The sequence below is a fragment of the Athalia rosae genome, chromosome 2, assembly GCF_917208135.1.
Source record: "Athalia rosae chromosome 2, iyAthRosa1.1, whole genome shotgun sequence".
NCBI classification, from domain to species: Eukaryota; Metazoa; Arthropoda; class Insecta; order Hymenoptera; family Athaliidae; genus Athalia; species Athalia rosae.
Genome location: NC_064027.1, coordinates 12,419,574 through 12,446,246, shown reverse-complemented (window position 1 = coordinate 12,446,246; position 26,673 = coordinate 12,419,574). Strand labels below are relative to the sequence as shown.

General features: G+C 40.6%; 1 protein-coding gene across 7 annotated transcripts in view; it reads left to right on the top strand.

Annotated features, from left to right (window-relative positions):
- LOC105683153 (lachesin) overlaps positions 1-26,673 on the top strand; it is a 154,097-nt gene that overhangs the window by 98,922 nt on the left and 28,502 nt on the right. For 5 of the 7 annotated variants that reach the window (XR_007276764.1, XM_048649237.1, XM_048649238.1 and 2 more), the window contains exons 2-3: positions 11,964-12,044; positions 26,123-26,229. Coding sequence is in view for 6 of the 7 variants with exons in the window: in XM_048649237.1 (XP_048505194.1) it covers positions 11,964-12,044; positions 26,123-26,229 (188 nt within the window). In the remaining variant the exon portion in view is untranslated. Of the gene's footprint in view, positions 1-6,411; positions 7,011-11,132; positions 11,880-11,963; positions 12,045-26,122; positions 26,230-26,673 lie in introns of those variants that run through there. The other 2 variants (XM_048649239.1, XM_048649240.1) reach the window with 2 other exon arrangements.

Sequence of the window (26,673 nt, the reverse complement as noted above, 5' to 3'; positions counted from 1 at the left end):
CGCATAATACACTAGTCGCCGCGTTGTATATTCCATTGAAATAATCGATCGCGAGTGAGAAGCTCGCGATTCGTGATTCAAACGGAGCACCGTTCGAATTACACGATTTTTCTCGTCGCGGAAGTCGCGATAGTTTTCATGACCACGACCAGTAAGTCGACGACGGTCATTCGGCGACGACAATTTAGTCCATGTCCACCGTTCGCACCGTGCGTCGCCATCGTTTGATAATATCCGTAGCCATTCCTCTTTCTTCACAATCAACATTGTGGTACGACACACGGTACTGTGCATATCATCTCACCGGAGTTGAACGCCGGTACTTAGTTTTTCTTTAGCGCAAAATGCATTTGTTGTACCGCGTTTACTTTATCCATAAGATAATGAAACCCTTTGAGTTCACTGTCTTCGTAGTGTGAGTGAAGGGAAAAGCCGAAGGCCCCCCGACCCCCTTCCCCTCGCGTAGTCCTTTGTGCGCTGCACCATAATAGTTCGTTTCGTCGGCTTCGCACAACAATGGACATGCACCGCTAAAGAGAAACAAGGGCATAGAATGTTTGTCCAAATGTCAGCCTAAAGTTCCTTTAAACAAGACTGCCATGGAAATATAGGACGCAGCTAGTCTACCGTGTTAGCACCATTTACATTAGGTATATCTACGTATACGCTAGATTACATAATAGGAAGTTAGTCGAGTGTTGACTTGATCCACATAATGCTGAAAGTTTGGAAAAAAAAAAAATCATTCGACAAAAAGAAGAGGAGAAAACCGGGAAACCATATAGAAGAGAAATTTTAGAAGTCTCGTTTGACGATAAGCTAGGCAAAATTACAGTGAGTTAAATTAATTAGTTCAACTTTGACCGAAAATTGCGTTTGAAATTATTTTCATGGCGAGCTTTGATGCGAATATCTGATTTTCATAAACGTACGTACGGAAACCGGGTTCGGTCGACGTTTGAAAAGTGATCCACGCTTCGTAGTAAGATTTTTCGTTGTGATTTATGCTCGAATTCCAAACGAAAAGACACAGCAAGCGACGAGGAGGAATGAAGAAACGATAAAAAAGTAGTATGGAAGTGGAAAAAAAAAACAACGAAAAAAAAAAAAAAACAGGGAAAGTAAAAAAAAAGGGAAAGAAGAAAAAAGGTTTCGCTCTTGCAGAAACCGTGATGAGAGAAACTTTGTAGAATTTATGCATAAGGCAAAATTGGTTCAATTAGACTGCTCATCGTCAAGGAAGAATGCAAACTACTTTTCTTCCCTATACCTCTTTTACTAGCGAATTTTTTCTTCTATTTCTTTTTCCTCCCTTCTTTTTTCGTCTATTCATTTTGCATAAATCACACACGAATTTGTTGTTATCATTGTTTTTACATCATGTGAAGAATGTAAAGCGCATCGTCAGCTTTTACCAGCTTTTTGACGGACCGATAATAATCTATCGTTGTAACAATTTTTCAACCGATTCAAAAATTTGCTTTATCAAGCGTATTCCCACCGAATATATTCGAAGTTCTTCGACGAGGGTTCACGAATGAAAATGTTATTGTACAGAAAAGTATAACCGTGAACATAAAATTAAATAAAAATGAAAAGTATAACCGGCTGAGATAGGCGGAAGCCCGTTTTCAGTATGATAAATATATAAGCCTCTCCGAAATGTTGTAGCAGATTGGCTTTGGATCCTATCTTAATGGTGGGCCATATAAAGCAAATTGTATGGCATTCGGGCGCGTTGCGTGAACTGTAGATTTGAAGACTGGAGAAAAAAAAAAACGTGAGTTGAATTTTGTTTATTCGCCTTTGTGTAGATGCCGTCGAATGGCAAGAGGGTAAGTTAGAATTCGGCAGCGTTACAACCATCTGCCACTTACCGACAACAAAACTTTATGGTGTACGAGAAATTTCGGACAGGCGACGGAATTACTGTACACTCATACTTGCGCCGTGCAATCGGGTGCAAAGATTAACATCTCGATAAAAATATTGGAATTCCATTCCAGACTTCGATCGAAGAAATTTGATCGCTGGATCAAAGATACTGGAAAAAGGTCCTCGCGGTAGATATTAAGGCAGCGATGAGTTTTGCACTAAGGATTTTGTATTATTCAATATCACGGGTGACGAGTGGAAGATTTTCGTCGTTTTGGTAAGGCGAGAGAGCGATGGTGCCAGAAGTCTTTTGGTTCGAGACGAACAGAATGTGATATCTCCGAAGGAGTACAGGAACGCGCGCCGCCAGTGAAAGCTGAGAGTTATGAAAAAGCTTCATGTTTCTCCGATATCCGGCGGCCCCGCTATTAGGTCAATAATGTAGTTGGCAAATCATTCGATCTTCTCCGCTGAACGGGAATATGAAGTTAGTTCAACCGACCCACGAGAGAAAATTCTATAACCCAACGAACTCTCCGACCCCTTCCGAGGGGATTTCCTAGGTCGGAAATTTTTTTGAAATTCATTCGGTACGTTCCGAGCGATGATGGCGCAGTCGGTATGTTTATTATCAACTCTACGATACGTTGAAAATGTAATACAAGGAAACGGGGAGTCGCAGATCTAATTTCGCAAACAACCGAATTCAAGGTAGTTTGTAAAATTTCCGAAAAAAATATCCGCGTTACGATCGCGTTTCAATTCACAGGCGAAATTCGAGGTGGAATTGAAGAACCTCGCGCCTCGAACGGGGTCCGAGAATATCAGGTCTGAGAAAGGAGGCGAGGAAGAGAGAATCGGTCGTAACCAAAATTGCGTGTCGCGGCTCCTATTCAAATCGCATAATAATCCGGCGTCGAGCATTACCGAAACTTCGACGAATGTAGCCGCGTTGTTGCAAAGGTCGGTCACGCACAGGCTATTTACAGGGATTTACCATTGGCGATTGTCCGTCCCCGTGAATGCAGTTAAGTATACCGCGTTGTTCAAGATCTCATCCGTTCGAACGGCGTGTCAATATAAATGTAAATGTCATTGCGAGGTGCACGCCGTGCATACATCCGTGTCTCCTCTGGGGAACGATTGGTCGTTGAGAATATTCCGAATAGCCGTATGGGGACGTTTCAACAATTGAATTGACGTTCGGATTTGAATTTGAAAAAAAAAAAAAACGTTTACGCCGACGTTGTTTTGTTCTTTCGAACGGTGGGTGGATTCGTACCCACTGCAACCGTCGACATCGGAACTGTTGTTAGTTAACATTATGGAATCGTTTAAAACGCCACCCGCGCCCACAACTTTTACCTTACTAACTGTGTATACTTTAATCCTTTTTCCATGAATCCCGAAATATCAAAAAACGCCTCCACGTACTCGAGATTGTGGCTCAGCTGTGGAACGTGCTCACAATATTATGCATCCACGTAACGTATAACAAGCTTCGGCATTGATATTGAAATTTCAGCGCAAAGTGTTTCACACTTACCATTCCGAATGCTCAGGAGCATGCTTTGCTTCCAAACTCGAACGTGTTTGTAGAAAATTTATCAGGGTAAACAAATTCAATCCAAATATTTGAGTTTCCAGCTTCGAACGAGAGAAATTGATCGCATTAATTACGGCCGGATTTAATGACGTTAAAATTCATATTTTCGATCATTGTGAGAATATTTCAAAGCTACTCACAAAATCAAACCGTGCGTATAGAACCGTGAAATCATGCGTGTCGTATATTATACATCTATATATATATACATCCTGCACCTTGTCTGCGCTATACCAACTCAGCCGCACAATGGCAGAGCTACATAGCGAGTATTTCACTTAGCGGCATACTCGCCTTTACTCTGAGCTCTATAATCCTTGGTAGCAATTGTGAACTTGGGTGTAATGGAGATGAATCGTTAATCGGTCTGTCCCTGTCTTCCTCTCTCTCCTCTCCCTTCTACGCGCTTGTCTCTCCGTCGCAGATCCCAAGAGCAAATAGTTTGAAACTAGGCACACGTATACATACGTATAACTTACGTGGAAACTCAGCGTGTACGCCAATGAGTATGAAATAATCGGGCTAAATTATAGTTCGTGAATTGTTAAAAATCTAATCCCAAGAATTTCCCTCTCAACGTTCCTCATTTCACTCCAGAGCATCATTTCGTATAAGTTCAAATACCAATAAAACGAACGTAGCTTTACGCTGATATTGAATAAGAATTCATAACGCGTTCTGATTTCGCGGAGACCTTCCAACGTACCGATAATTTTCTCGAACATATTTTCCAAATTTTTCGCCATTATTTCGTTCGTCCATTCATTTTTTCTCAAACACTCCGCAAATAAACCGCAAGGCAGCTGCGTTGTACATAAATTTCGCCGATCTCGTATCATACCTTGCGATTTAATTCGCGAAATGACGAATCTGTCCTCGTACACGATATTCCCACATGGGAGGAGCCAATTTATCATCCCTACCATATACACACACACACACCGTTGCGCGGAAGCCAAAAAATTACCCGCCAAGTAAAACTTTCTGTTTTTCTTTCTCTCTTTTCTTTTTTTTTTGCATTCCAACTTTTAGCAAACCGAAAATCTCTGCGGAATAAATCTACCGGCCGTTGGCCCGCACATGTTTGGCAATGAAAACGATTGTTCTTTGTTCACGGTACTATAGCTCTGCTGGATTGTACAATAGCCCCGCTCGTATTACGTACGGTACATGTTGCTCGCATACATACGTATAGGTACAAAGTACTTCTATAGATATATCTATGGTACGTCCTTCGAATGTACACATGTCATTAATAAGACGACAATGGAGCGCGGTAACGTAATTAAATAGACGAACAATGTATCGGGCCGCAGGTAAAATGGGAAGTACGCAAAGTCCGAGCGCGAAATTTCCGGAAAGAAAGATGATTGGCTAAAGCGATTTTCATTTCCTCCCGTTGTGTGGACGAACGAAGAATATATATGCACGATAGATCAGGTGGGCATTGGCATTCAATTATTTTCATTGCTCATAAATTATTTACCGATACAAAGCGTTTCTGAATTACTAAATCTCGGAATAAGGGGCTGTATACCACACTCCTCTTACTATTATAGAAGTAGGAACAACAAATTTCATTTATTAAGCTCTCTCTTGAAAATTATATTACCACCACCGAGCCATTAAATGAGTTTGAAAACTTTCTCCGGGGCGATACTCGGAACATTTTTCATTAATAATAGGAACGAAGAAGAGAAACAAAAAAAAAAAAGAAAAAAAAAATGAAAATGAAAATGAAAATATGGTGTAAAAATCTTCGCCTATCCGTGTAATTCATCACTATATATAATATCCACCCTTTTCCTTGTAAATTATTCAAATCTCCCGGTGCTGCCTCTCCTACCGGTTGCAGCGTACAGTTATACGAACGTAATTTTTTCCGGGGATTTAAAAGCCCGTTTCAAACATCCATCCCGCAGCCTCGCGCTATACGTATACAGAGGATACGTTTAGCGTTGCCTAAACCACCGAGTTAAGAATATTCGTGTTTTAATTTAAAAACTTGGCATCTAGTGTGTATTTGCGTTGAGATTTCATTTTGAAAGAAATGCAAGCCAGAAATTGGTGCCAGAAGTAGTGAAACTGGAACATTGTCGTAAGGAAGTAACGCGATGATAAGACGCCATCGGCTGCAGCGTTGCCCCTATAATACGTATACGTATGTATTATAGTCTTCCGAGTCTTCCAGCTTTTCCTACGGTTCCGCGCTGCAGTATAGCTGGAGGGCCTTCCACGTGCCAACTTGGCTGAACCTACTAGCGATCCTCGGGATAAACCAAGTTTCTAGTTTCAAAGTTGGAAACTTTATCCCCTCTGTTGCTTCATATACTTGCAGCCTTCGAACTTCTTGCTTTAATCCATATATTTCATTCGGTTCAAAAGAACTTCGCTGCGTATTCTTACCACGAGACCCGAAGTTGACCGTAGTGGGTGTATACGTCGGTGTACACATCCGCAATATCTACGTTCATACGTGATATATGCACCATTTTTTTTTTTCATCTTTGCAAAGGAATGTCTGCGCCGATCTGGACTTATGCCCATCTCGATTACGGACGCGTGTGTAACGAGTATCCGATAAACGCGTGAAAATGATTTTGGGGTCGCGACGATTTTTCGCAGCACCTCCAGGAAGACCCCTTTCAACGCTCCATGACAGTTTGACTGACATTCTACTTAAGCTGCGTTGAAGTATGACGATGATAATCGAACGAAAGTGTGCGTATATTTTACACGATACCGACTTCCGGTTTATTTATTTAATGCGTCGAAAGTTACAAGGCGGTTGTATTATACAGTCATCCGTGTTTGAACAGCCGCTACATAGCCGTCTCCCCCATCGATTCTAATTTTCATACAGAAGTCAGTTGAATAAATCGATGGCATATGCACTCAACTGCGCTCTACTTGGAATATGCAAAATCCTCCAGTCGGTTTCTTCGTTCGCTAGTGAAAACGTGAGCAATATATTTCCACCTTTGCACGTATGCCGCACGTGTACGTACGACAATAATTCTATCACTTTCATGGAAAATTTGCATCTCGCTGTTTAACCTCACTTCGATTTGGTTACCGGCACATTTGCCTCCTGCCATAAATTCGTCTGGATAATATTCAGACGCGAAGCGACGTTTTTACGCCATCCGAAAAAAAAAAAAAAAAACAAAGAGTGACCTCCCCAACTTTGAATATTCGCCATTTTGGAAAGGGATGTATCGGTGGTGCGAAAGCTCGCGAGCAAATTACTACTCACGTCTTCGGATCCCTATTACATTTGATTGGGCAATGAACGATTCGATCGCGATCGCGGGTGCGAAAGATGCGCAAGGTGGAAAAATTGAAGAGATAATAGGATATCTTTCTGTTTTATAATCGGCACAGTGGATACAGCGAGTTATGAATAACATGGCGCACTTGACGTACATGGGTATAATTTAAGTGCTTGTGAATTTGGTGAATCGTACCTTTCTCAAGTTACCCCGATACTTTCCCTGAGGATTACGAGAATTAGTTCAGTTGAGAAACAGTAAGTGTGCGGTTAATACTATCAAATCTCTCAACAATGTATGCATCTTTCAGTTCAGCAACAGCGGTGGAATGAACAGCGATAGTTCAGCAGACTTTGTAGGTTTTCAATCGCGTTGATTATACACCACTCAAGTTTTACGCCGATCTCACGTAACACGAAAAGTCTTTCTCTTTCGCAGACCCCGAATCGTACAGTGGTTCCTCACGGTTGAAATTGCGATGCGGTTGATGATATTTTCTGTTCGTTGAAGAAAAAAAAAAATAAATCAGTCAACAGATAATCATGAATCGAGCAACAATTTTAATTGAATCTCAGATCGTAATCCGGTCGTGCTTCTCGGAAAGAAATCAGTTTTGAAACAGTTTTTTTTTTTTTTTCTTCTGTCATGTGTAGATACCATTACGTAACGTACACCCGGCGTGGTGGGTGCGGAAGTAGGAGTATATTTTTACCCGGGGGTGGGTTCTGCTCTGTTGAGTGTACCGATTGAACATAGGTATATCTATGATGTGTACCGTGTCTATAGATATACTTTTCAAATTGTTACGTTTCCAATTACCCGGTTGCGTCACAATCACGGAAAAATGCAACTTGAAACGCCATCGGTAAATCGATACGTCAATTTATTACCTCACGCCTATAACGTGCTCGACGGTGATCGTTACGATTTGTTAATATTATCGAACCTCGCGATAAAGTGTGCAAAAGCCGATTAACAGCGACACCTCTTTGCGAACACGAATCAAATACGAAGAAAAAATAACGAGTCGTTTCGCGTTTTATCAGTACTTACTTCGAGGAGGTTTTAAAATTGGAGGACAGCGATGTGTGAGTCGTACGTAATAGCGGTGGCTGGTACATACGACCTGGATGAATTAGGATGAAAGACTAACGGAGGTGGTTGGATAATTAACACCAGAAGCCATCACGCAATTAATTAGGCTCTGTTGCTGACATAATTATTCAGTGGTTACAACCTACAGAGTTTTTCACGAGTAGGTTGACTCGATGTCGTTTCGGCTTTGTACGCGCTAATCTACGGTACGTTGACATGATTACGAATTTAATGCCCTTATTTCACCTCCGGATGTGGCCATACACATACTGCGAATCGATTAAACTACAGGGTCACGACACGAACATAGGGTGAACGAGAACAGATTTTCGAAACAAAAAAAATATTTATAACGGAGATGAAAACTTTTTCGAAAATACATGTAGCCAAACAATCTGTGACCTAAATGTCGTCTCTAAATGCAAATGTATTTTCAATTGACCTGGGAGACTTTTTTATATGATTTTCTCGTCCTTTTCAAATCAAATATACAATAACCTACCCTCCGAATGGCACCCTGTCCAAATATCAGAATACATTGGCGTTCAGCGCATATCCGTGTGAACATATTCATTTCCCATTATAAAATTTTGATGTCCAGTTCAAACTCGAATTGCGAGAAAATGCGAGTTTTTCCACCCATTTCTGACGTAACAACGCACTGCGGCATTTGCTCGCCGATTGGCAACGTGAAATTATCGTAGATGGTAAAGACATAGACATTTGTGTATGTAAAAATATATATGATCCAGTCGATCAAACGTTACGAATTCATGATCAGTATCATTCGATCATCGAAACGTGATCCGCGATTGTTTGTTCGAAACTGAAGAGTGTGCTGATATTTCAATGATTGAATTAGAATCTCGTTTTCTCTTCGAGTCAGTTTTATGATTTTTCACCAATTAGACTATACATGCAATATACGAATGCATGAAGCATTCGTGCATTCTTGTTTTTAACAAATGAACTTTTTATGACCTGAATGAAATGAATTTTTTAACGACCGTTGAATTTCAATATACTCTATTTACCGTCTGAATTATCAGAATTATGGGAGGGGGGGGGGGGGACGATGACGAAAAATGAAGAAAGAATAAATTTCCACATGGATATAATAGTGCGATGAGCCGGCGGTAGCCTCTGCAAATATCCCTGAAATCCTGTTGGATTCAAAGGGAGGAAAAAGGCGGTTGTACCGTTGGTAAGCACTGGTATGTTATAAGGAATAAAAGAGGATGAAAATATTCGCATTCCAATAATAGAACTTTTCTTCAAGAGTGTATACCGGTGCAGCTTTTCTATAGAACTTATAGCCTGCAGCGACAAATAAAATTCAGTTAAAAAGTTTCAGGAATACCTGAAAATTTTCGAACACAGTAGGTTTACGGAATACAAAGGTGTTCTTTCAAAAGTGCTAGCCAACACGGGAAAATGTGCAAAAAAACGAAAAGGAATGAGAAAAAATGAACAAACAAATACAAATATAAGCGAAGGAAGAAGATGAAGAAAACGAAGAAAATCCAAACGGAAATAAAGCCTTTGTTGCGCTGGTCACGCTTTGGTCCATTTGAAGCTTTCTTCTTTCGACCGCCTCTTCACCTGTCCGTTTCAATACCACCGTTTCTTATTCGATTTACACCTGGATTCTGCATGGCGTAACACGTATCAACGCGCCCGTGTAATAGTGGCACAAAACCACCCCGTATAACCAGTTCAAGCAAGTGGACTTGACAGTCGAGCCGTAAATAAGTGAATCACATTCAGAGAGGCTGGCGAAAGATGCTACGCCGATGTCGTTATGACGAACTAAAAATAGCAACAACAATAATAATAATAATAACAACAATAACAATATCCACGTCGGGGCAGCGTTAATTTCTTGTTGATTCCGCGTAATCGTTTTGGTGGCGAGAAAAAGCGAACCGGTCGACAAAGATGATAAAAACTGATTGACGATGCGAAATAGAATACGAAAAACAAATTCGACATCATAGGTAGATACACCGTAATTGAACCATCTCTTTTGCGGTACTTATATCAAACTAACTTTGTCAAATGTCCACATCGATCGGCGTATCCTCTATTCGTGGATCCCAACCGAATGATATAAGAATATGGTCTCTTGTCTGGATTCTTTCGGGTCAGGCAATTGAAGTCTATGCAGTATTTGTTTTTGTGAGTTTTAATCAAAGGCCGTGTTCCGGAGGGTACATCGGCCTTTTAAGATATTCAGATCGGGATGTCGTCTTCTCTTGAATTATGTATCCCTGTGTCATGTATACTTACTTTTTCGTGCTTCCTCAAATAATGCGCGCATCAACTCCCGATTTATACGGAAATAAAAAGTTCGCGCTATAAATCAGTGTTTGTAGACTCAAACTCATCCCTGCATATCAAACGTACACCGATATCGATATAGATAATAAACTACACCTGATCAAAGCGAAAATCACGGTGAAAATTTATTTTATTTCTTTGCCAATTTATATTATTTATCATTTACCAGTTTTCGTTTTTTTTTAATTTATTCATTTATTTATTTGACGGCTAATTTTTCCGTAGTATATAAACAGCGGGAAAATAAAAAGCGCGAGAGGGTATAAGCTCGCATGGGTTAGGTACGTACTGTCAAAATATCATCCTAGGTAATAAATCACTCGGTTAAAACGGTAAAACTTTTCGATGGTAATATTCCACCAAACTCTTGTGTATTATAGGTATATGTACATGTGGTAGGATATAATGACTGAACTCTGCAGTACCCGTACCCTGTATAAAGTTTTATGAATTATTAACTGGACAGACACGAAATATACGAACAATTCTAATCGTTATTATCCACAGGACGACAGAATTAAAACTTCTTCTTTCACTGTCGGGATCCGGATGATATTTTTCCTTTCGCGAATGCGAATTTTATTCACTATCGAAAGTCGTTCGGTAATAAAAATTATGATCTCCCCGCGCGCGCTGCAACCCTGGGCACGTACCCACGGGCAAAACATGAAATTAGCTTAAATATTTATTTTATAATTTCTGCGCCTGACACAAAACATTATTCACCGTGCAAGGATCGTACATCTTGGCAAGAAGATTAGAGTCATAATCTACAACGTAGAGGTAGAAAATTCCCATGCTTATACAACACCTCGTGCTCGTACCTCCGTTAAACCATGCTTTATAATACGAAAACCTGCACCTTGAAATGCCATTTACGCTTCTTTTTTTTTTCTCTCTTTTTTTTTTTATTTCCTGAGATTTAACCAGGGGAGAAGAACTTACCCGTCACATTTACATACATCATTTTTTGCGCCTCCGATGGAATAGAAAATTCTCTATTCACTTTTTTCTTTTTCTTCTCTCCGTTTCTCTCGTTCTACACTTTACATCTTTGGGCACGCGTCTTGCATTCAGAGACGGCAATTACGTAATATATTTTTTCTCCCTCCCCTGGCCCCCTCACCCTTCTCCGTGAAACTCAAGATTGAGAAATTCTAAATATTCTTCGCTTGTCACCGAGAGCATGGAAGTTATTTGATAAATGAAAGGCGGGAGCCTTATAATAACTCCGTGGATTGCTATTTAATTTAATTTTTTCATCAGGTCTTCCGCATGTAATATTATACGTAAACGGGTATTATATTATGAATGTGCGTACCTACGTAGTCGGCTAGCAGATTTTTCGTACATCGTATAGGAACTTCCTAACGAACGGACGAGAGGCGGGAGTGTCGGACAAACGCGAGTCGAGAAGTCGCAACACCGTTGAAGAGATCCTGTAACCCCTGCGCCCTGAATTAAATTGATTTTCGAGCCGTATTGAAATCAACGAGAGCTATAACGAAAATAGCATCGTCTGCATGATTGACTTTAATGAGGTTACAGCTCGCGTATACGTTGGTTTTGATATTGTTCGTCATTCGGCACGAGGTTCTACCGAGAAATCGTTTAATTATATTCTGGATTGATTAATCGCGTGATGCGGTTGAAATGCCGAACACGGGAGAGTAAATTGGTTGCATATACCTGTATGTATGCATGCACCTATACAATACCATTCGACGGGCCCGATATTATCACGATTTCATGTGTTTTATCTTTGTGTGCCGCAGGACGACAGATGAGGAATTTGGAATTTCGAGGAAAATTGTCATCGCTTCATCTACCGATAGCGACCGAAGAACTCAACAATGGTGAGTTTGTGCCACAAGTACCGAAATCGTTGTTCGCAAGACAAGAAGATGGAAAAAAGGAAATTGTCATCGTCGACGTTTACGTCAATTTATCCGACCGAGCCTAAATACGTGAAAGGGAAAACTTTGATGGGAATTGCCGGGGGAATTGCTATATTAGTTTCTTGAAACTACGCACAAGCTGTAGATATAGATATGGATACACGTGTATCTTGCCGCGGACGAGAACAAAGCGCATAAATAACGCAAAGTCTGCGCATATCCCCTCGCCGCTAGTGCACTCGAGAGAGTAATTCGTGAAAGTTTTGTTAAATGATATTTGTTTCTTTCAACAACCGCATCTCGGATCCGTCAGCCTGCGCTTGGTCAATATGAGGCGCAAGACTTGTATCTCTCCTAACAATTATTTTTGGCGGCAGATCGATGAAGGGCTGTCGTTTATTCGTACGTAGGTGCGTATCGTGTCATACATCATCGCGCGGAAGCTGTTGGCGTAAATATGATACCGTCACGGTTGTGCATAATGAAACATTAATGATCGACAATCGTTCGGACCGTTTCGATTTTCACTTCACCGCGCGAATAACATCGGCGGTTGAAATTTAGCACAGCTGCGGTCATTCAATTGGCGATGAATGATGTGCACCGTTACACGGCGTACATTCACACCGAGAGTATGTCATTCCGATAATGTTCGATGTACGCGCGTCATTTCAAGGATGAAAATAAATTATAGTCCCGATGACGTCGACGTTGTTCATCAAATATATGGGCAGAGACAGAGCCAGAATTCGAGAATTCTAATTTTCAACCGATCGAATCTTAACGGATCTCATTATACTTTTACTTCTTCTTCACGTGCCTGATCAGGCATACAAATTCTCCATGGCGTCGAATAAATCGCCATCAAGATTCAAAAGATGAATCCAACGAAACCGCGGGGTTCCGGAAGACACTATCGAATCAGCTGGACGAATTGGGGGTTGTTCATGGGGCCAAGGGGTATTCGAAAATTGCCGTCGAGCAAGAAAAAAAAAAAACAAAAACAGCTATAGCAATCACGATGTAGTCATCGTGATATTAATGTCACCCTCATCTAATCACTGGCTTTGTACACACGCACCTCGTTTCCTCAACTAAAACGAGGTACGGCTGTATACTTGGCATACATGATTACCATGTACGCGGGGTTGTATACATTTCGAAGGACATTTCACCCCTGGCCTGAGGGTACGGAATATGAGTACGTTATTACTGTGACAATTTTCATCTAATTTTCATATGCATCCACGCGTATACTTTCAAGCATTGCCCGCCGGTAATATCTAAAAAGTATAACAAGAGACACGGTTCATTTGTGGAAGATCCATTTCATATCACCCGTCGAACGTTCAACTTGTAATTAAACGTACAAGAGTCGTAAGTTCTTAAATTTTTTATGAAAAATCCTCATTCGAATTTCACTTTGGAATTGTGATACGTACAACGTATCGGTCGTAACGAATCGATGGAGGTGTACGTGAATCGGACGAGTTCGCCGTGAGAAATGATGTGTATAAATATGTATGTGGGACACGAAATTTCAATAGGTCGCATTTCAGTGGAGCGATCCGCCGAGCTATTAGCAAATAGTAGTGAGGAAGATTTAAATAATAGCGGAATTGCCGCCTGTCTCTCTGGAAGCATAACTTATACCCGCTGTCGTTCAGAGGCTGGAACAAGGATTTTGATGTAATGATTCTCCATGCTAAGTCTTTGTCTATGCGAGGGCGTAGTCTGCCACCGCAGAGTGAGTTTCGGCATGCAATGATTCTAAGTGCCCCTTTATTTGCTCTGGCTCGATCAATACGCCAACTCTATATACTACCGGGAGAGTGTTCAACATCATGTGCGTAGTGCCGTTCGCCACGATAAAATACCGAATATACGTATACCCATACCCCGTATACCTCGTACTTGCTTCGTTCCCTTCTTCAACGATTCTCTAAAACTCCTGCCGTGACCTACTTTTATTCCTCATGCCGCGTGTCTCCGGCTTATATTCCTTTGTCATAATCTAACGAAGATTGACAAAAATTACTTTCACACGAGATCTTCTTTATTATTGAACAATGCGTCGTATGAGGCGTAGCACAACGCGTTACACGCGTATTTTCTTCGTAACCTCGTCACGTGGGATTTCCAATTTTTCGTCCCGCCCCGATATCTCGTAGCCGGCAGTGGTCTGGTAGGCCTTCGAAAATTTCAAAGGTCGTCGGAGAATCTTCGAAACAACGGAATTCCACCTGAATCCTTGGTTCTGATCTTTCCACGTATATAATACATTCGAGACTCGGCATCAGCTGTCTTCGTCGTAACGGTATTCGGTGTTGGAAAATTAACGACATCCAAAAATATCCAGACGAACTCGTACCGATTCAAAGCTCTCGAGTGACCTAAGACAATTAATATTAGAGTCGGGGATCCTACGGTGGGCGCGAGTCAGGGATAAAATATCGGTGGAGTCGCAACACCACGTACGTCGTTAGAGTAAGATATATCAACGGTTATGCATATGCGACAATTAATTCAACTCGAGATAAATGACGTCACGGTTCGTCCGGATATATGCGGAAAAAACGTAGCTCCGGCTATCAGCGTGATATACTCAAGCGGAAGAATGAAACAAATGTCGTCATATAATTTTTAGAGCGGAATTATAAACGAATTTTTGGGCCACTCGTCGTTGAAAGTTATTAAGGGATTTCCCAGAGACTCATTTTCAGGCATTATATCTGGAGTAATGAATGGAGATGGACACTTGATTCGATTTTTTTATTCGGAATGTCCATTCATTAACTTCATTTGAATTGAAGGAAAAGTCATAGAGCTCCACTAATCAAAAAGTTATAAACAATAACGTGCAGCGTTGCGCGCGGTCTGCTATTAAGCAGTAAACTCGATTCCAGCTGAACGACTCGTCTGAAATACAATCAAAAAAATGTTTTATAGTCTGTACTATATTCACTGTAGCGTGTTGGGAGCAGATTTTGACAGAAAAAATATAAAAATATTTTTTATGCGCGAAACTAAACCTGCTATTTTTTGGCAAGAACGATTTTGTAAGTTTTTTTATTTTTTTTTTTCAAACTCTGCTTCCGAAAGGTTGTGCGAAATGTCGCTGTGTACCTCAGTGCGAATTTTCATCCAAATCGTTGGAACGGTTATCGAGAAAATGTTCAGCGTTTCGAAAAACTTGGTTCGTAGGAAATCGCGTTTGAAGTTTGGTATAATTTTTAAATCATTTCGCACGTGTACCATACCACCTGTAAAGACGCGCTTACCTTTCGGATTATAACTTTGGCAATTTTTGGAAGTTTGTAATCCTATTGAGCTTGAAATACGGGTAAAGGATGCAGATATATGAATAAATCGGAAACGCAGAATCGATTCTTTGAAAATTTCAAGGGTCTTTATCCCCCTCGAGAAAGCGGTGTACATACCAACGTAGCTGAACGACGCATGAAATCCACTTGATTTCTATTAACGAGCTCGAATAGTCAATGATGAAAGAACCCGAATGAAATGTACTTTGCATACCCAGCGTAGTTCTGAATCGTACTTTATGAAAGCGTACTCGAAATGGCGCTGAATAATTGTTTTATTGAATCTCATCTGGGCTATTCAGTTTTCGCGCGTTTGTAAATTTTTCATTGGTTTAATAAACGGTATCGATTATCTTTTTTTTGGTTCATTTGCTTCTACTTTTTCGTATTCGCGTTGAGCACTCCCAAAACAGTTTCGTTGTTTTCACCACTTCGTTTTCCGGTGAATCGTATACCGAGTTTGATTGTGGACCAGAGGAATTTTTCATACTTTTCTCGCTGCTAAACATAAAACGAACCAACTTGGAACTACGGTCGACGCGTAAAGTTTGAAGCCCTCAGTTTGGAGGTTTATAACTACGAAGAAAAAAATGATAGAGAAGAATTTCGAAAGAGGTTCAAAAGCTCGGAGTATTCTGCGTCCGATGACTCATTTTCAAATTTCAAGAAGAAAACGAACCGACAGTTGTGATTACTAAAAGGTCGTAATACGTGGTTTTTCCGGGGTTAAGCGAAGTAAGTTAACTTTGATATACTCCTGAAAGATTTCTCAGAAAAATCCTTTGTATCCGTCTCTTTGTATTTCCCTGCACCTGGGCGCCATGTTTTTCAATATTCTCGAAATTTTCCAACGGAATCCTTCTGAAAAATCTTTCAGGAGTATATCTGAATTTTTTCGAATTCTCCGAATGCTTTTCTAACGAGCGGTGACGCTCCAAAGTCAACCTACTTCGCTTGACTCCAAAAAAAGCACGTTTCTCGACCTTTCGGTGATCATAACTGTCGGTGTGTTTTTTTCCAGAAATTAAAAAATGAGTCACCAGACGCAGGATACTCCAAGCGTTCGAATCCTTTTTTGAATTGCTGCTCTATCATTTTTTCCTTCGTAGTTATAGACCTCCAAACTGAGGGCTCTAAACTTTACGCGCCAACGGTAGTACTTTTACCCGGTAGTACAGGCGTCGTATCACATTTCCGACAGAAAAATACACCTAACACGGCCGGAAAGAGGAATGAAAAACTCTAGCGAAAATTGGCAGTGTACGCGGATGCCACTTTAGACAACGGTAACAGAGTGGAAATTTGAGCGTCAGCGAAACAGGGGTGGTGTATGTAGTACATACAATATCTGTGAAATCCACGCGTATACTTGAGCAGCGGCTATGTGATATGTATATTGTATATACTGTGCATACGTATAATATATGTATAGGAGGAGGCGGGGCAAAACGGGGTACTCGAGGAAACTATGAAGAAGAGAAAAATAAAATTTCCAATCCAGAATGATGTTTGAAGTCCCATTCGATCATTTTAAAGAAATTTGAATGAAATTTCTGGGGCACCCCATTTTGCCCCGCGTTCCCCTGTATGTACCACGTGCCTAAAATACCCATCTACTTTCACCAAAAACACAACACCTGTATACGGGCTCATAAACATGACTCTGCACAGAAACGGAGGATATTCAGGGCTTAAAATCAGCCGGGCGTAATCAACGAAAAGCCTCAGATTCTGCCGTAAGAATAACATGTGCTGATTCAGATACCGCAATGAAAGAAATTCGAAAATATGGTGGAAATCGGCTCGTTTTCACCGGCTAGGTAAGGAGATTTTATTGCTCACAATTTCATTCCGTGTTAAACAATGAAAATTCAAGCTTGCTCCGGAAAAGATATTCGCCTGAAACATGCAACTCGTTCTCTGGGAGGGCAAATTTATTTTCATTAGCATCTCCGAAAATGTGCTAGCATAAAGTGTTCGATACATTCATAAATTCGATAACCTGTTCGGCAATTGCAGGTTGTGAAAGTTTTTTATTTTTCAACATTGTAATGGCCGAGGTAATGGCGCGACTTGAAAGACAAAAGAAATACATTTAATCACTCTATTCACAAAATTTAGAACTTCTTTTTTGCGTGTATTAATCTACTCGATTCTTGATGAGAAAAAGACGATTTTCATTAATTCATACAATTAACCGACGGTGGGCAAATTATTCCAAGAACGTGAACATTATTCAATTCGGTTACGTTTGACCCACGAATGATACGAATTCTCTTCAAATTAGGGAAACTACTGTCAATTAACTCGAAAGAAAATGTGACACGTACGTACACGCCCCTGCACCGAAGTAATTTTCGTGTTTTTAATTCTCATTATTTATTGTTCGCGCCTACGCGAATAGTCTTGAATTCCGCGGAGCTATTCGTTGAGAAGAAACGTACTCCTCGAAATTCAAAGAAGTAACACGTTGAATCTACGGACCAGGATGCACTCTAACTACTTGGAATTTCCACAAACGGAAAATGTCGGTTACGCCCTTCTGATTTTCAAGCGTTCTGTATCATAGTGCAGAACAATGTTAAACATTCGATATGAAGTTTAATTTTTGCGAACCCCTGTGATACAGCACTAGTCGATTGAATCAACCCCCAGGCTAGATATCAAATGCGGTTATCAGAAATCATGGAAACACCTAAAATTTCTTCGGACGATCTAGGAGGTAACCCAGCATTACAAATATTTCCAAGGGGTGAAACGCTGCGAAATTGTTTCAACACGTAGCGCGAGGCAACTTTTCGCGAATCGCCACCAGATGGAGTAAATTGAATTAGTAAGAGGCACAGTTATTTTATGGGGCTGGTTTTCTACGGGTGGTTTTAATAGTGGTCATTTCTCTTCTCCCATAATTTTACGCAAAACTTTTCTCTTAGCAAAGTCCCCATATTTTAATTGGTTCCCTTTGTTTCATAAAATTAGTACAGCCAAATGAATATTATTCTCTAACGAGATGTGGTACCGCCTTGAAATCTTTTCTTGCCTTTGAAGAAGACCGGCTGGCGTTACTTCGGTGCATGCCTCTACCGCATAAATGCTACCAGACATTGGGGAAAAAAAGCGAATAAAATGATCGCAATGAGTTGCGGTTTTCCCACCCATTTTTCTACGAGACAAGTAGTAGCATTTCGGTTTTCTCTCGTGAACCAGCACGTTTCACTTTTTATCGCTGGGACAGGCATCTCTTCAATTTCCACTGCGAAAATCAGCCCGTTTTAAATCGTCTTCTTTTGGTTTTCGCGACGAATTTGTAACACTTGCCACCGTTGATGAGCAGAGCCGTTACTCTTTTCGATGCAGACTGCAACGTGCGTACGCCGATGTGTTTCGAAGATCGCACGTACGGATCGGTGCACATTGCTGTTATTGTATAAATGTATCCGCCTCATGTTTTCCCCGTACAATGTAACATTGAAAACCACAAGCGAAGACGGCAAAAAACAAGAAGGAACGGAGAAAAATGGTTGAACGGCTATAGCCGTTGTGCGGCGAAAGGGAAAAAAAAAAAAAAATGAAAAAAAAAATATCATAAAGATCGAACCGCGAGGGGAGCATTGAATACATCGCAAAGTGCTTTCACACGAGTCGTGCTTGCGAGGTAGTGTCTATACAGAGATACGGGTACAAATAACAGCACGATATATAAGCGGAAGGAAGTCGCTCGCGATGCCATTCGAGCATTCCTCTGTATCTAATTGCCTTCTTATCACATTTCGCACTAAATGGTGAATCTGTTTGTCGCGACCGTATATGATGACGCAAAAAGTATCCTCTAAATCACAAAACATGAATTCATACATTTATGCGTACGTCTCTATGATTGTAAATTACACATCGTAGCCCAAAAAAAAGGCAATTCATACCGACGAATCCAATGTCAAAATATTTCTCTGAAAACCAGATCCGACAAAGAATAAATTTTCAAAAAGACGCGGTACCATTGCAAGAAATATGTTCGCTGCAATGCTCGCGAACGAATGATTTCAGCGTGGTTATTGATAAGGTTCCGCTAATTACTGATCAATTTCGCAAATTTTCGTCCCTCTATGAGCTTATATTCGCGTTCACCCGCTGTGCGTTCACACCCCGTTAACGAGGAACCATGACGACGCTTCTCACCCAGTCCTATCGAGTGTATGTCCCTCCAGGTGCGCTGATGTCTATTTTTTATTTAGTTTTTCTCTTCAAATCTCACGTTCTCTCGTAAAACACCGCTTCGAAATATGTATTAAGTATATAATTTTATTTCTTCACGTCTCTTCATCGTCGTTTCATTTCTTTCTAAGTTTATTTACAAATTATACGTGAAGCTGCTGGGAAAACTGTGCGGCATTGATATAATTGAATTTTTTCTGCGTAAGTGAATTAACTTCTGTGTAATTCGCGTAACAGTTTTTCTTCTCTTCTCTTTTTGTTCATTTTTCCAACCCTCCGGTTTCAATAGAGTGAGGGAGAACGGCTTGTAGGACGAAATTAGTGTCTCGGAAAACGAAAGTTTAAACAAATTTGCACTGTGATGTAGTTTTTGAGGGTTTCTCGATGCTCTTACACCGATTGAAAATTTCAATTTTCGAAACGGAGTATTCAGTGTATAGCGGAACCGAATTTCCTATCAGATTCTGTATGATGGATTACCGAAAAGCCCGAAAACAATAATCAGTCGCATGAAAATACGCATTTCAAAAGGAGAAAAAATTCATTCGGAGGATCATGAAAACCGGATGAATCGTAGATGTGTAGCAATAACTTCCAAGTTGAATTTCTGCAGAGTTAAAGTACTTCGGGTTTACAATTTCCTGTCAAATTCAAAGTTTTCGCTTTGAAAAAATATAATACGAACATGGATATTCCCATATTTCCAAACTTACAAAGCAGACCGCATGGATACATAGCCACCGAACGAAATTTAATTTCCGCAACACCGCGTAACCAGCATTTTTAAACACGCAACACACGAAATGAATTACACTTCAGAGTGAACCGAGCGCAATAAACACCCAACTGAAATAACACGATCATCTTGAAAATTAGCGTGGGCGTACGTACACGCAATTTTCGTGAGCATTTTCATCCGTAGATGAAGAAAAAATAGAAGTATATATACATACGTATACGCATGAGAAATTTGGCGGTTGAAACGTAAATAGGTTCGTTCTTCTTATTTTTTTTACTTCGATTTTTTTATGGTTTTTTATTTCAGTGGGGAGAGTCATAAAGAAGTGCGTACACCCCCTAACGTTCGCTACTCACTCTTACTTACGGTTTTACTCTCGTTTTCACTTCCGCATATAGCGCAGCTCCCTTCACAGTCTTAAAGAATCGCGTGCTTTTCATTTCTCTTCTTCTTTCCGTTTTACTTGGTACGCGAGGCTTCGTAAACGTGCAGACAAACCGTAAAGCTTATATATATATATATATACATGTATTTATATGAATGCAGAAATTACATTCTTTCGGTAAGTATAATTCGCGGTCTACGTTAAAGAGTTCAATTTCGTCCCTCACAAATAAACGTTACTGCACCTCTAAAAAATAACGTGCGAATTAAAGATTATTAGGGTTCTTCCGTCCACCCTGTCGCCTTTTTCTCACTTTCTCTACAAACTTGTTTTCAATGCGGCCAACTATCGAGCTCATGTTTTTTCAAATTAAGAAAATAGATTCACTCATTTCTCCCAGAATGGGGTGATTTTCAGACCAAGAGAGTGTAGATTAGCTCTCCTGCGATTGTAAAACACGTATAACCATTTGTACTCCAATTTTTATACCATAAATATCGTTGGTGAGAGTGATACATGTACGACAGATAACGCGTGTGCACATATACCTATATCGCGGTTGTATTTCTCCGGGATTAAACAATTCGCATGTCGCGTTTGAAAGAGCGACCCTTGAGTTGCATCGCATACTTTCTATGCGATGCATGCCTATATCAGTAGAGCGAATGTACCTCTTCTCGTGGTAACTCAGGGAGACGCATACGGTGGGTCTTGTACGTCGGTGTCTCGGTGATAAGACTGTGAAATCGATATAGTTTGCGACAACCTCGAGGAGAACGAGTGCGATAAGGTTCGGCAAACGGTGCCAAGAGACGGTAATTTCCGAACGGGATGGCCGCGCGTCTCTTGATGTCTCACTCACTTCTTTCTCTCTCTCTCTCGTTTTTTTCTCTTCGAATTTTTTCCACTTTTTTTATTTCACTTTTCGTTTTTCTTTATTCCTACACTTCTTCGGCCCGTCGAACACTTGGGCATGATATCCTTTCTTCGTCCGTAACTATACACAGATAACCTGGATGACTCGTATGAAAGAAGGACACATCAGGTTTTCACCTGCAGTTTACATGCCCCAGTTTTGTGATTACCGTGCATGGTATATACATACGTATACGTTCACATGTACACCGATCGTGTTCATAAGTGAAATATGTAAACACTCTGTTATCTGATTTAGGTTCGCGCAAAATATCCTTAGTCGAATTTACAGCAGCGCCACAGCAGAGGTGGTGGGATCGCATCGACCGGCCACGATCTCTTATGATCCACGGCGTGTCCCATAGTGTGTATACTATTTTTCTTCCTACCCTGCTCGAAAGTGCGTTCGCACGTAATTATTGTCATCGCAGGTTCATGTCTATCGGGAATGCATGCCGACGGCGGGCATTCCCAGATCATCAGGAAAAGAAAGAACGTTTTAATCTATATTTTTTTATTTAGGAACGGTCATTTTTATTACACGAGCAAGGTGTAATATTAAAAACACAATTACTAAAAGTACAATTTACAAAAGATGAAATCCGATCAATATTGGAATGTAGATTATTGAAAGTCTCTGAGGTTATGGTCTCGGATCGTCGGTCATGGTCTCACAATAAGGTCTTCATTTCTTTGCTGGTGTTTCAGAGTTTTCCAGATTTCAAAAAACTTTTATTGGAGGCTTGTCCATGAAACTCCGTTTCCGATTCAGAGCAATTTCACCGGCCGTTACAAAGTTTGGAGAAAGGATTCGATTATTGGAAGTAGATGGCTCTGAATTCCCAAAATCCTCTTTTTGGTTTTCATCCACATTATCAAAATCATCGCATTGCGATATTGAATTTGATTGATTGGCTTTGGAGAAAGTAGTCGCATGGGTTATATCTCCCATGGTTGCCCAAAATATTAAAAAATTGAACATAATTATTAAAAGCATTGGCTAGCCTAGCGAGTAGCGTTGCAGATTACTACTCAGAAGTTCGAGGTTCGAGCCCGGGATGGGGAAAAGTTTTTATCTTCACAAAATTAAAAACTTATGTCCTGGCAAATTAAAAATTGCTTCCTGCTCAGTGATGGGGCGGTAGTAGGGAAAAAAAGTAGCACTTACGTCCCCGGAAGCAGGGACGAACACGCACTTTCGAGCAGGGGTAAAAAAAAAAAATAAAGACAACGACAACGACAATAACAGCAACAATAACAGCAACAAATACACAACTACAACAGCAACGACACAACAACAACGACAACGACGATCACAACAACGACAACAGCAACAACTACAACAACAGCAACGACACGACACGACACAACAACAACTACAACAATAACAACGACGACAACAACAACAACAGCAACAATAACAACAACAACTACAACAGCAACGACACAACAACAACGAAAACGACACAACAACAACGAAAACGACAAAAATTATAACGATAATGACAACGACAATTACATCAACAATAACAACAGCAACGACAACAACGACAACGACAATGACAATGACAACGATAGTACACCGACCGTGGTTATGAGTGAAATACGTCAACGCGACGCTATCTGATTTAGGTTCTCGCAATATATCCCCAATCGAATTTACAGCAGCGCCACAGCAGAGGCGGGGGGATCGCATTGACCGGCCGCGATCTGTTATGATCCACGGCGTGTTAACCTCACAAAACTGACACAGCCATTTAACGATGATCTAACGATAAACGAGACGCGTCAGCAGTCTGAAGCAGTTAGAAGTTGGCATGCAATTATTATCCTCAATGCGTCTCATTCAGTGTCCTTTTCTTACGACACTCATTTCGAATGCATCAATGGCAAGTGTTTACTCTGTCATCGACGGAGATCATCCTATCCTATTTAATTCACCGTATCATTCCTCTGACCAAAATAACAACATCAGTCGTGGTTTCTACGATATTATCGACAGATAGATTCTAATATTTTCGGTAAACACGCCGTGGATCATAACAGATCGTGGCTGGTCGATGTAAATTCGACTAGGGATATTTTGCGGGAACCTAAATCAGATAGCGTCGTATTTACATTTTCCACTTATGAACACGGTCGGTGTACGTAATATGTGACCGGGAAATCGATCAGTGGGGACGACGAAGGACTAAACGACTGTAGATGCCTCGGTAGATGTCGTATCCCGCTGCAGATCGAAAAGAATTTCTCGAAATTAAATTAACCCGCGGCTCGCACGCAACAGTGCCAAGAGATACAAAGTAATAATAACATGTGTATTACTTTGTTGTAATTGAACTTTCATTACGTAGACTCTGTTCCGCCGGGTGAATTATCCGCCTTGTGTGATTACGTTCAAAATGTACAGTCAGATGAATTTCTATTCCACGATGCATCGGTATATAGGTATTTTTCGGACGCGTGACTCGAATAAAATGAAATAGTATTTCACGATATGGTTAAATTTCAAAGAGCCGTTGATTCTGTGCATGATCAATAAAGTCTTGTTCCATGTATGCACGGTATACAGCCTACGGTAATACCTATGCCCAATTATATCCGCCGTTCATATTTTACGTTAAAAACAGGACGCGCGCTGCCAGTCCCTCGTTAATTACTGCACCAGCATAAGCATACCCTCCCGGTAATACGGCTCCAGTTTTAGAGCATAGCGCAATTTGCATTTACTGTTTGCACCCGGGCAACCCCCCCCCCCCCCCCCCCCCCCCACGCGCGGTATGGTGAGTTGACCGCAGCCGGGGCTTCTTTATAGAGCGAATATTCACGAATGATGCTTCTAAGGAAACGAAATATTTTGTGTAGCTTTGCTATACATGTATAATAATACGCAGCTTGTTCCGTTAGCTGTATATTACCATATTCACCTACGTTACTCATAGTATGCATATGTATACGTTGTGTGTACATAACGTATGTGGTTAGATTTGTGCCGGTGAGCAAGGTACTAGATGCACAAGACATTTCCACAATGGCAATAGTTGATCGATCTAGCTTGTTTCTGATTTTGACTCTCGATGTCGTTGTCTATGTTTCACCTAGTGAGCTTTGCGCTGTACAGGACTGTTGATAAATTTTGTAGGCTAATAAAAAGTCAGGAAGGAATTTTTCAATTTGATTAATTACGAGGTGATTAAATATGGTGCAATTTTATTCTTCGATGCCAGTCATTTTTTACGGCGACCCTGTTGGGTGGGTTTCGGTAGAACGGATCGAAATATTGGCCAGTAATTTGGAATAGCTCTTATCCGCGTTTCTTCATTTCCCATTGACGGAGCGCAAGTATTGCAAGCTGACGTAGGCATTCCGATTCACGTGTACAACGATTGAAATATCGATTTGAAATTGATTAGCATCGGATCCGTACCGCGGATCTCCGTCTTTGAAAGACCAGAATTCTAAGAGTCGCTCCGCTATACATACCGGATGGAGAATCGCGATCGCGAGCGGATGATTATATATTCCCGCTCGATTTCATCCTGCCCCTTCCTGTTCCGCTCCGAGAAAAAAAAAAACGTGAAAAAATGTTCGCATAATAGTTATTTGTAGGATGGTACGGAGGTAATGATTATTATTACACAAACAATTTCACAGACATTTGCAGCATTGCGATTTGAGATATTGAAAAAAAATTTCAATTCCTATGGGCCGCCGCCGTCAGCTTACGTATCTTTCGTACCGATACGTATGTATATACATATATGTATAGGTATATCTAAAATACAATATAATATTATGTACACATACTATATTTGTCGAAGCTGATATGTGCAGAAGTATATGGACGGAATATATTTACCTCGATTTTCTTCGAGTCAACCGTCGAGAAAAATATCTCTCCTGAGTGCGAAATGATTCGTTTGACTACTTCCGGTGAATCGATTCTCACTATACCATACCTACTCTTCTCGTACCATTTTACCTCCCTACGTAAAATCGATACCTTTCCTATACCACGTAATGTGTGTGCCATGTTGAAAGCCGATACCGACTCTCTATTCTCAAAATATATCACGCTCTAAATATTTATCAACGAACAACCGCGCGTTACCATCCATACGTGTATTGCGATCGCCCTTGTTTGAGGGTCAGAACTACTTTTCCCTCGATCGACCACCTCAACTTGTTTCACCTGATAAGAATTTCCCTTCTTTTTTTAATCGCCGGTTAAACCGCCAAGCCGAGCGATTCGGAATATTTTCAAAAAACTTTCCGACGATTTAGAGGAGGTTTGGGGGTGGCGGGGCGACGATTCTTCCGACCTCTCCCTCTGAATAATATATCAGCGTGTCGTTTTAGAAATACGTGGTACGGTGATGCGATCTATCTATAGTTTGCGCTATTTTTCATCTGTTCTTTTCTCATTCAACGGCGTAACGTATTATTCCGTTTTACTTTGCAGAACAAAAAGATTTTCCAAGATTTGCCGAACCAATACCAAACGTGACCGTAACGAAAGGACGAGATGCTTTGCTAGCTTGCGTTGTGGAAAATTTACGGAACTACAAGGTGAGTTGAGGCCGGATTATACCATATACGTATAGGTGTATCTGTGTGTGTGTGTGTATCACGTGTGCATACGACTTGTGAGAAATTGTGGCTCAAAGCCACAATGATAATGGGATGCATAAGGGGTGCTTTCGGATCGTCAAGTGGTTTACGTTCGCATGAATTCACGCGGATGACGCGGTCACCTTTGAATAGTTTGATCTCTAGATCTTAATATCATTCGATTTCATTCAATGACTTCAAAAGAAATGTGCGACTATTGTTGTACAACATCAAAGAAAGATTAAATTTCTTTCATACCTTCTTACATTGTATAGAAAAAACCGTATTATCGTTTATCCGAAAATTAGGGATTTATTTTCATTCAGTTAGACTCCGATTGGTAACAATGACCTTCAGAAAAAAAAACAACATTGTACCTCGAACAAGGACCACCCTAATGAT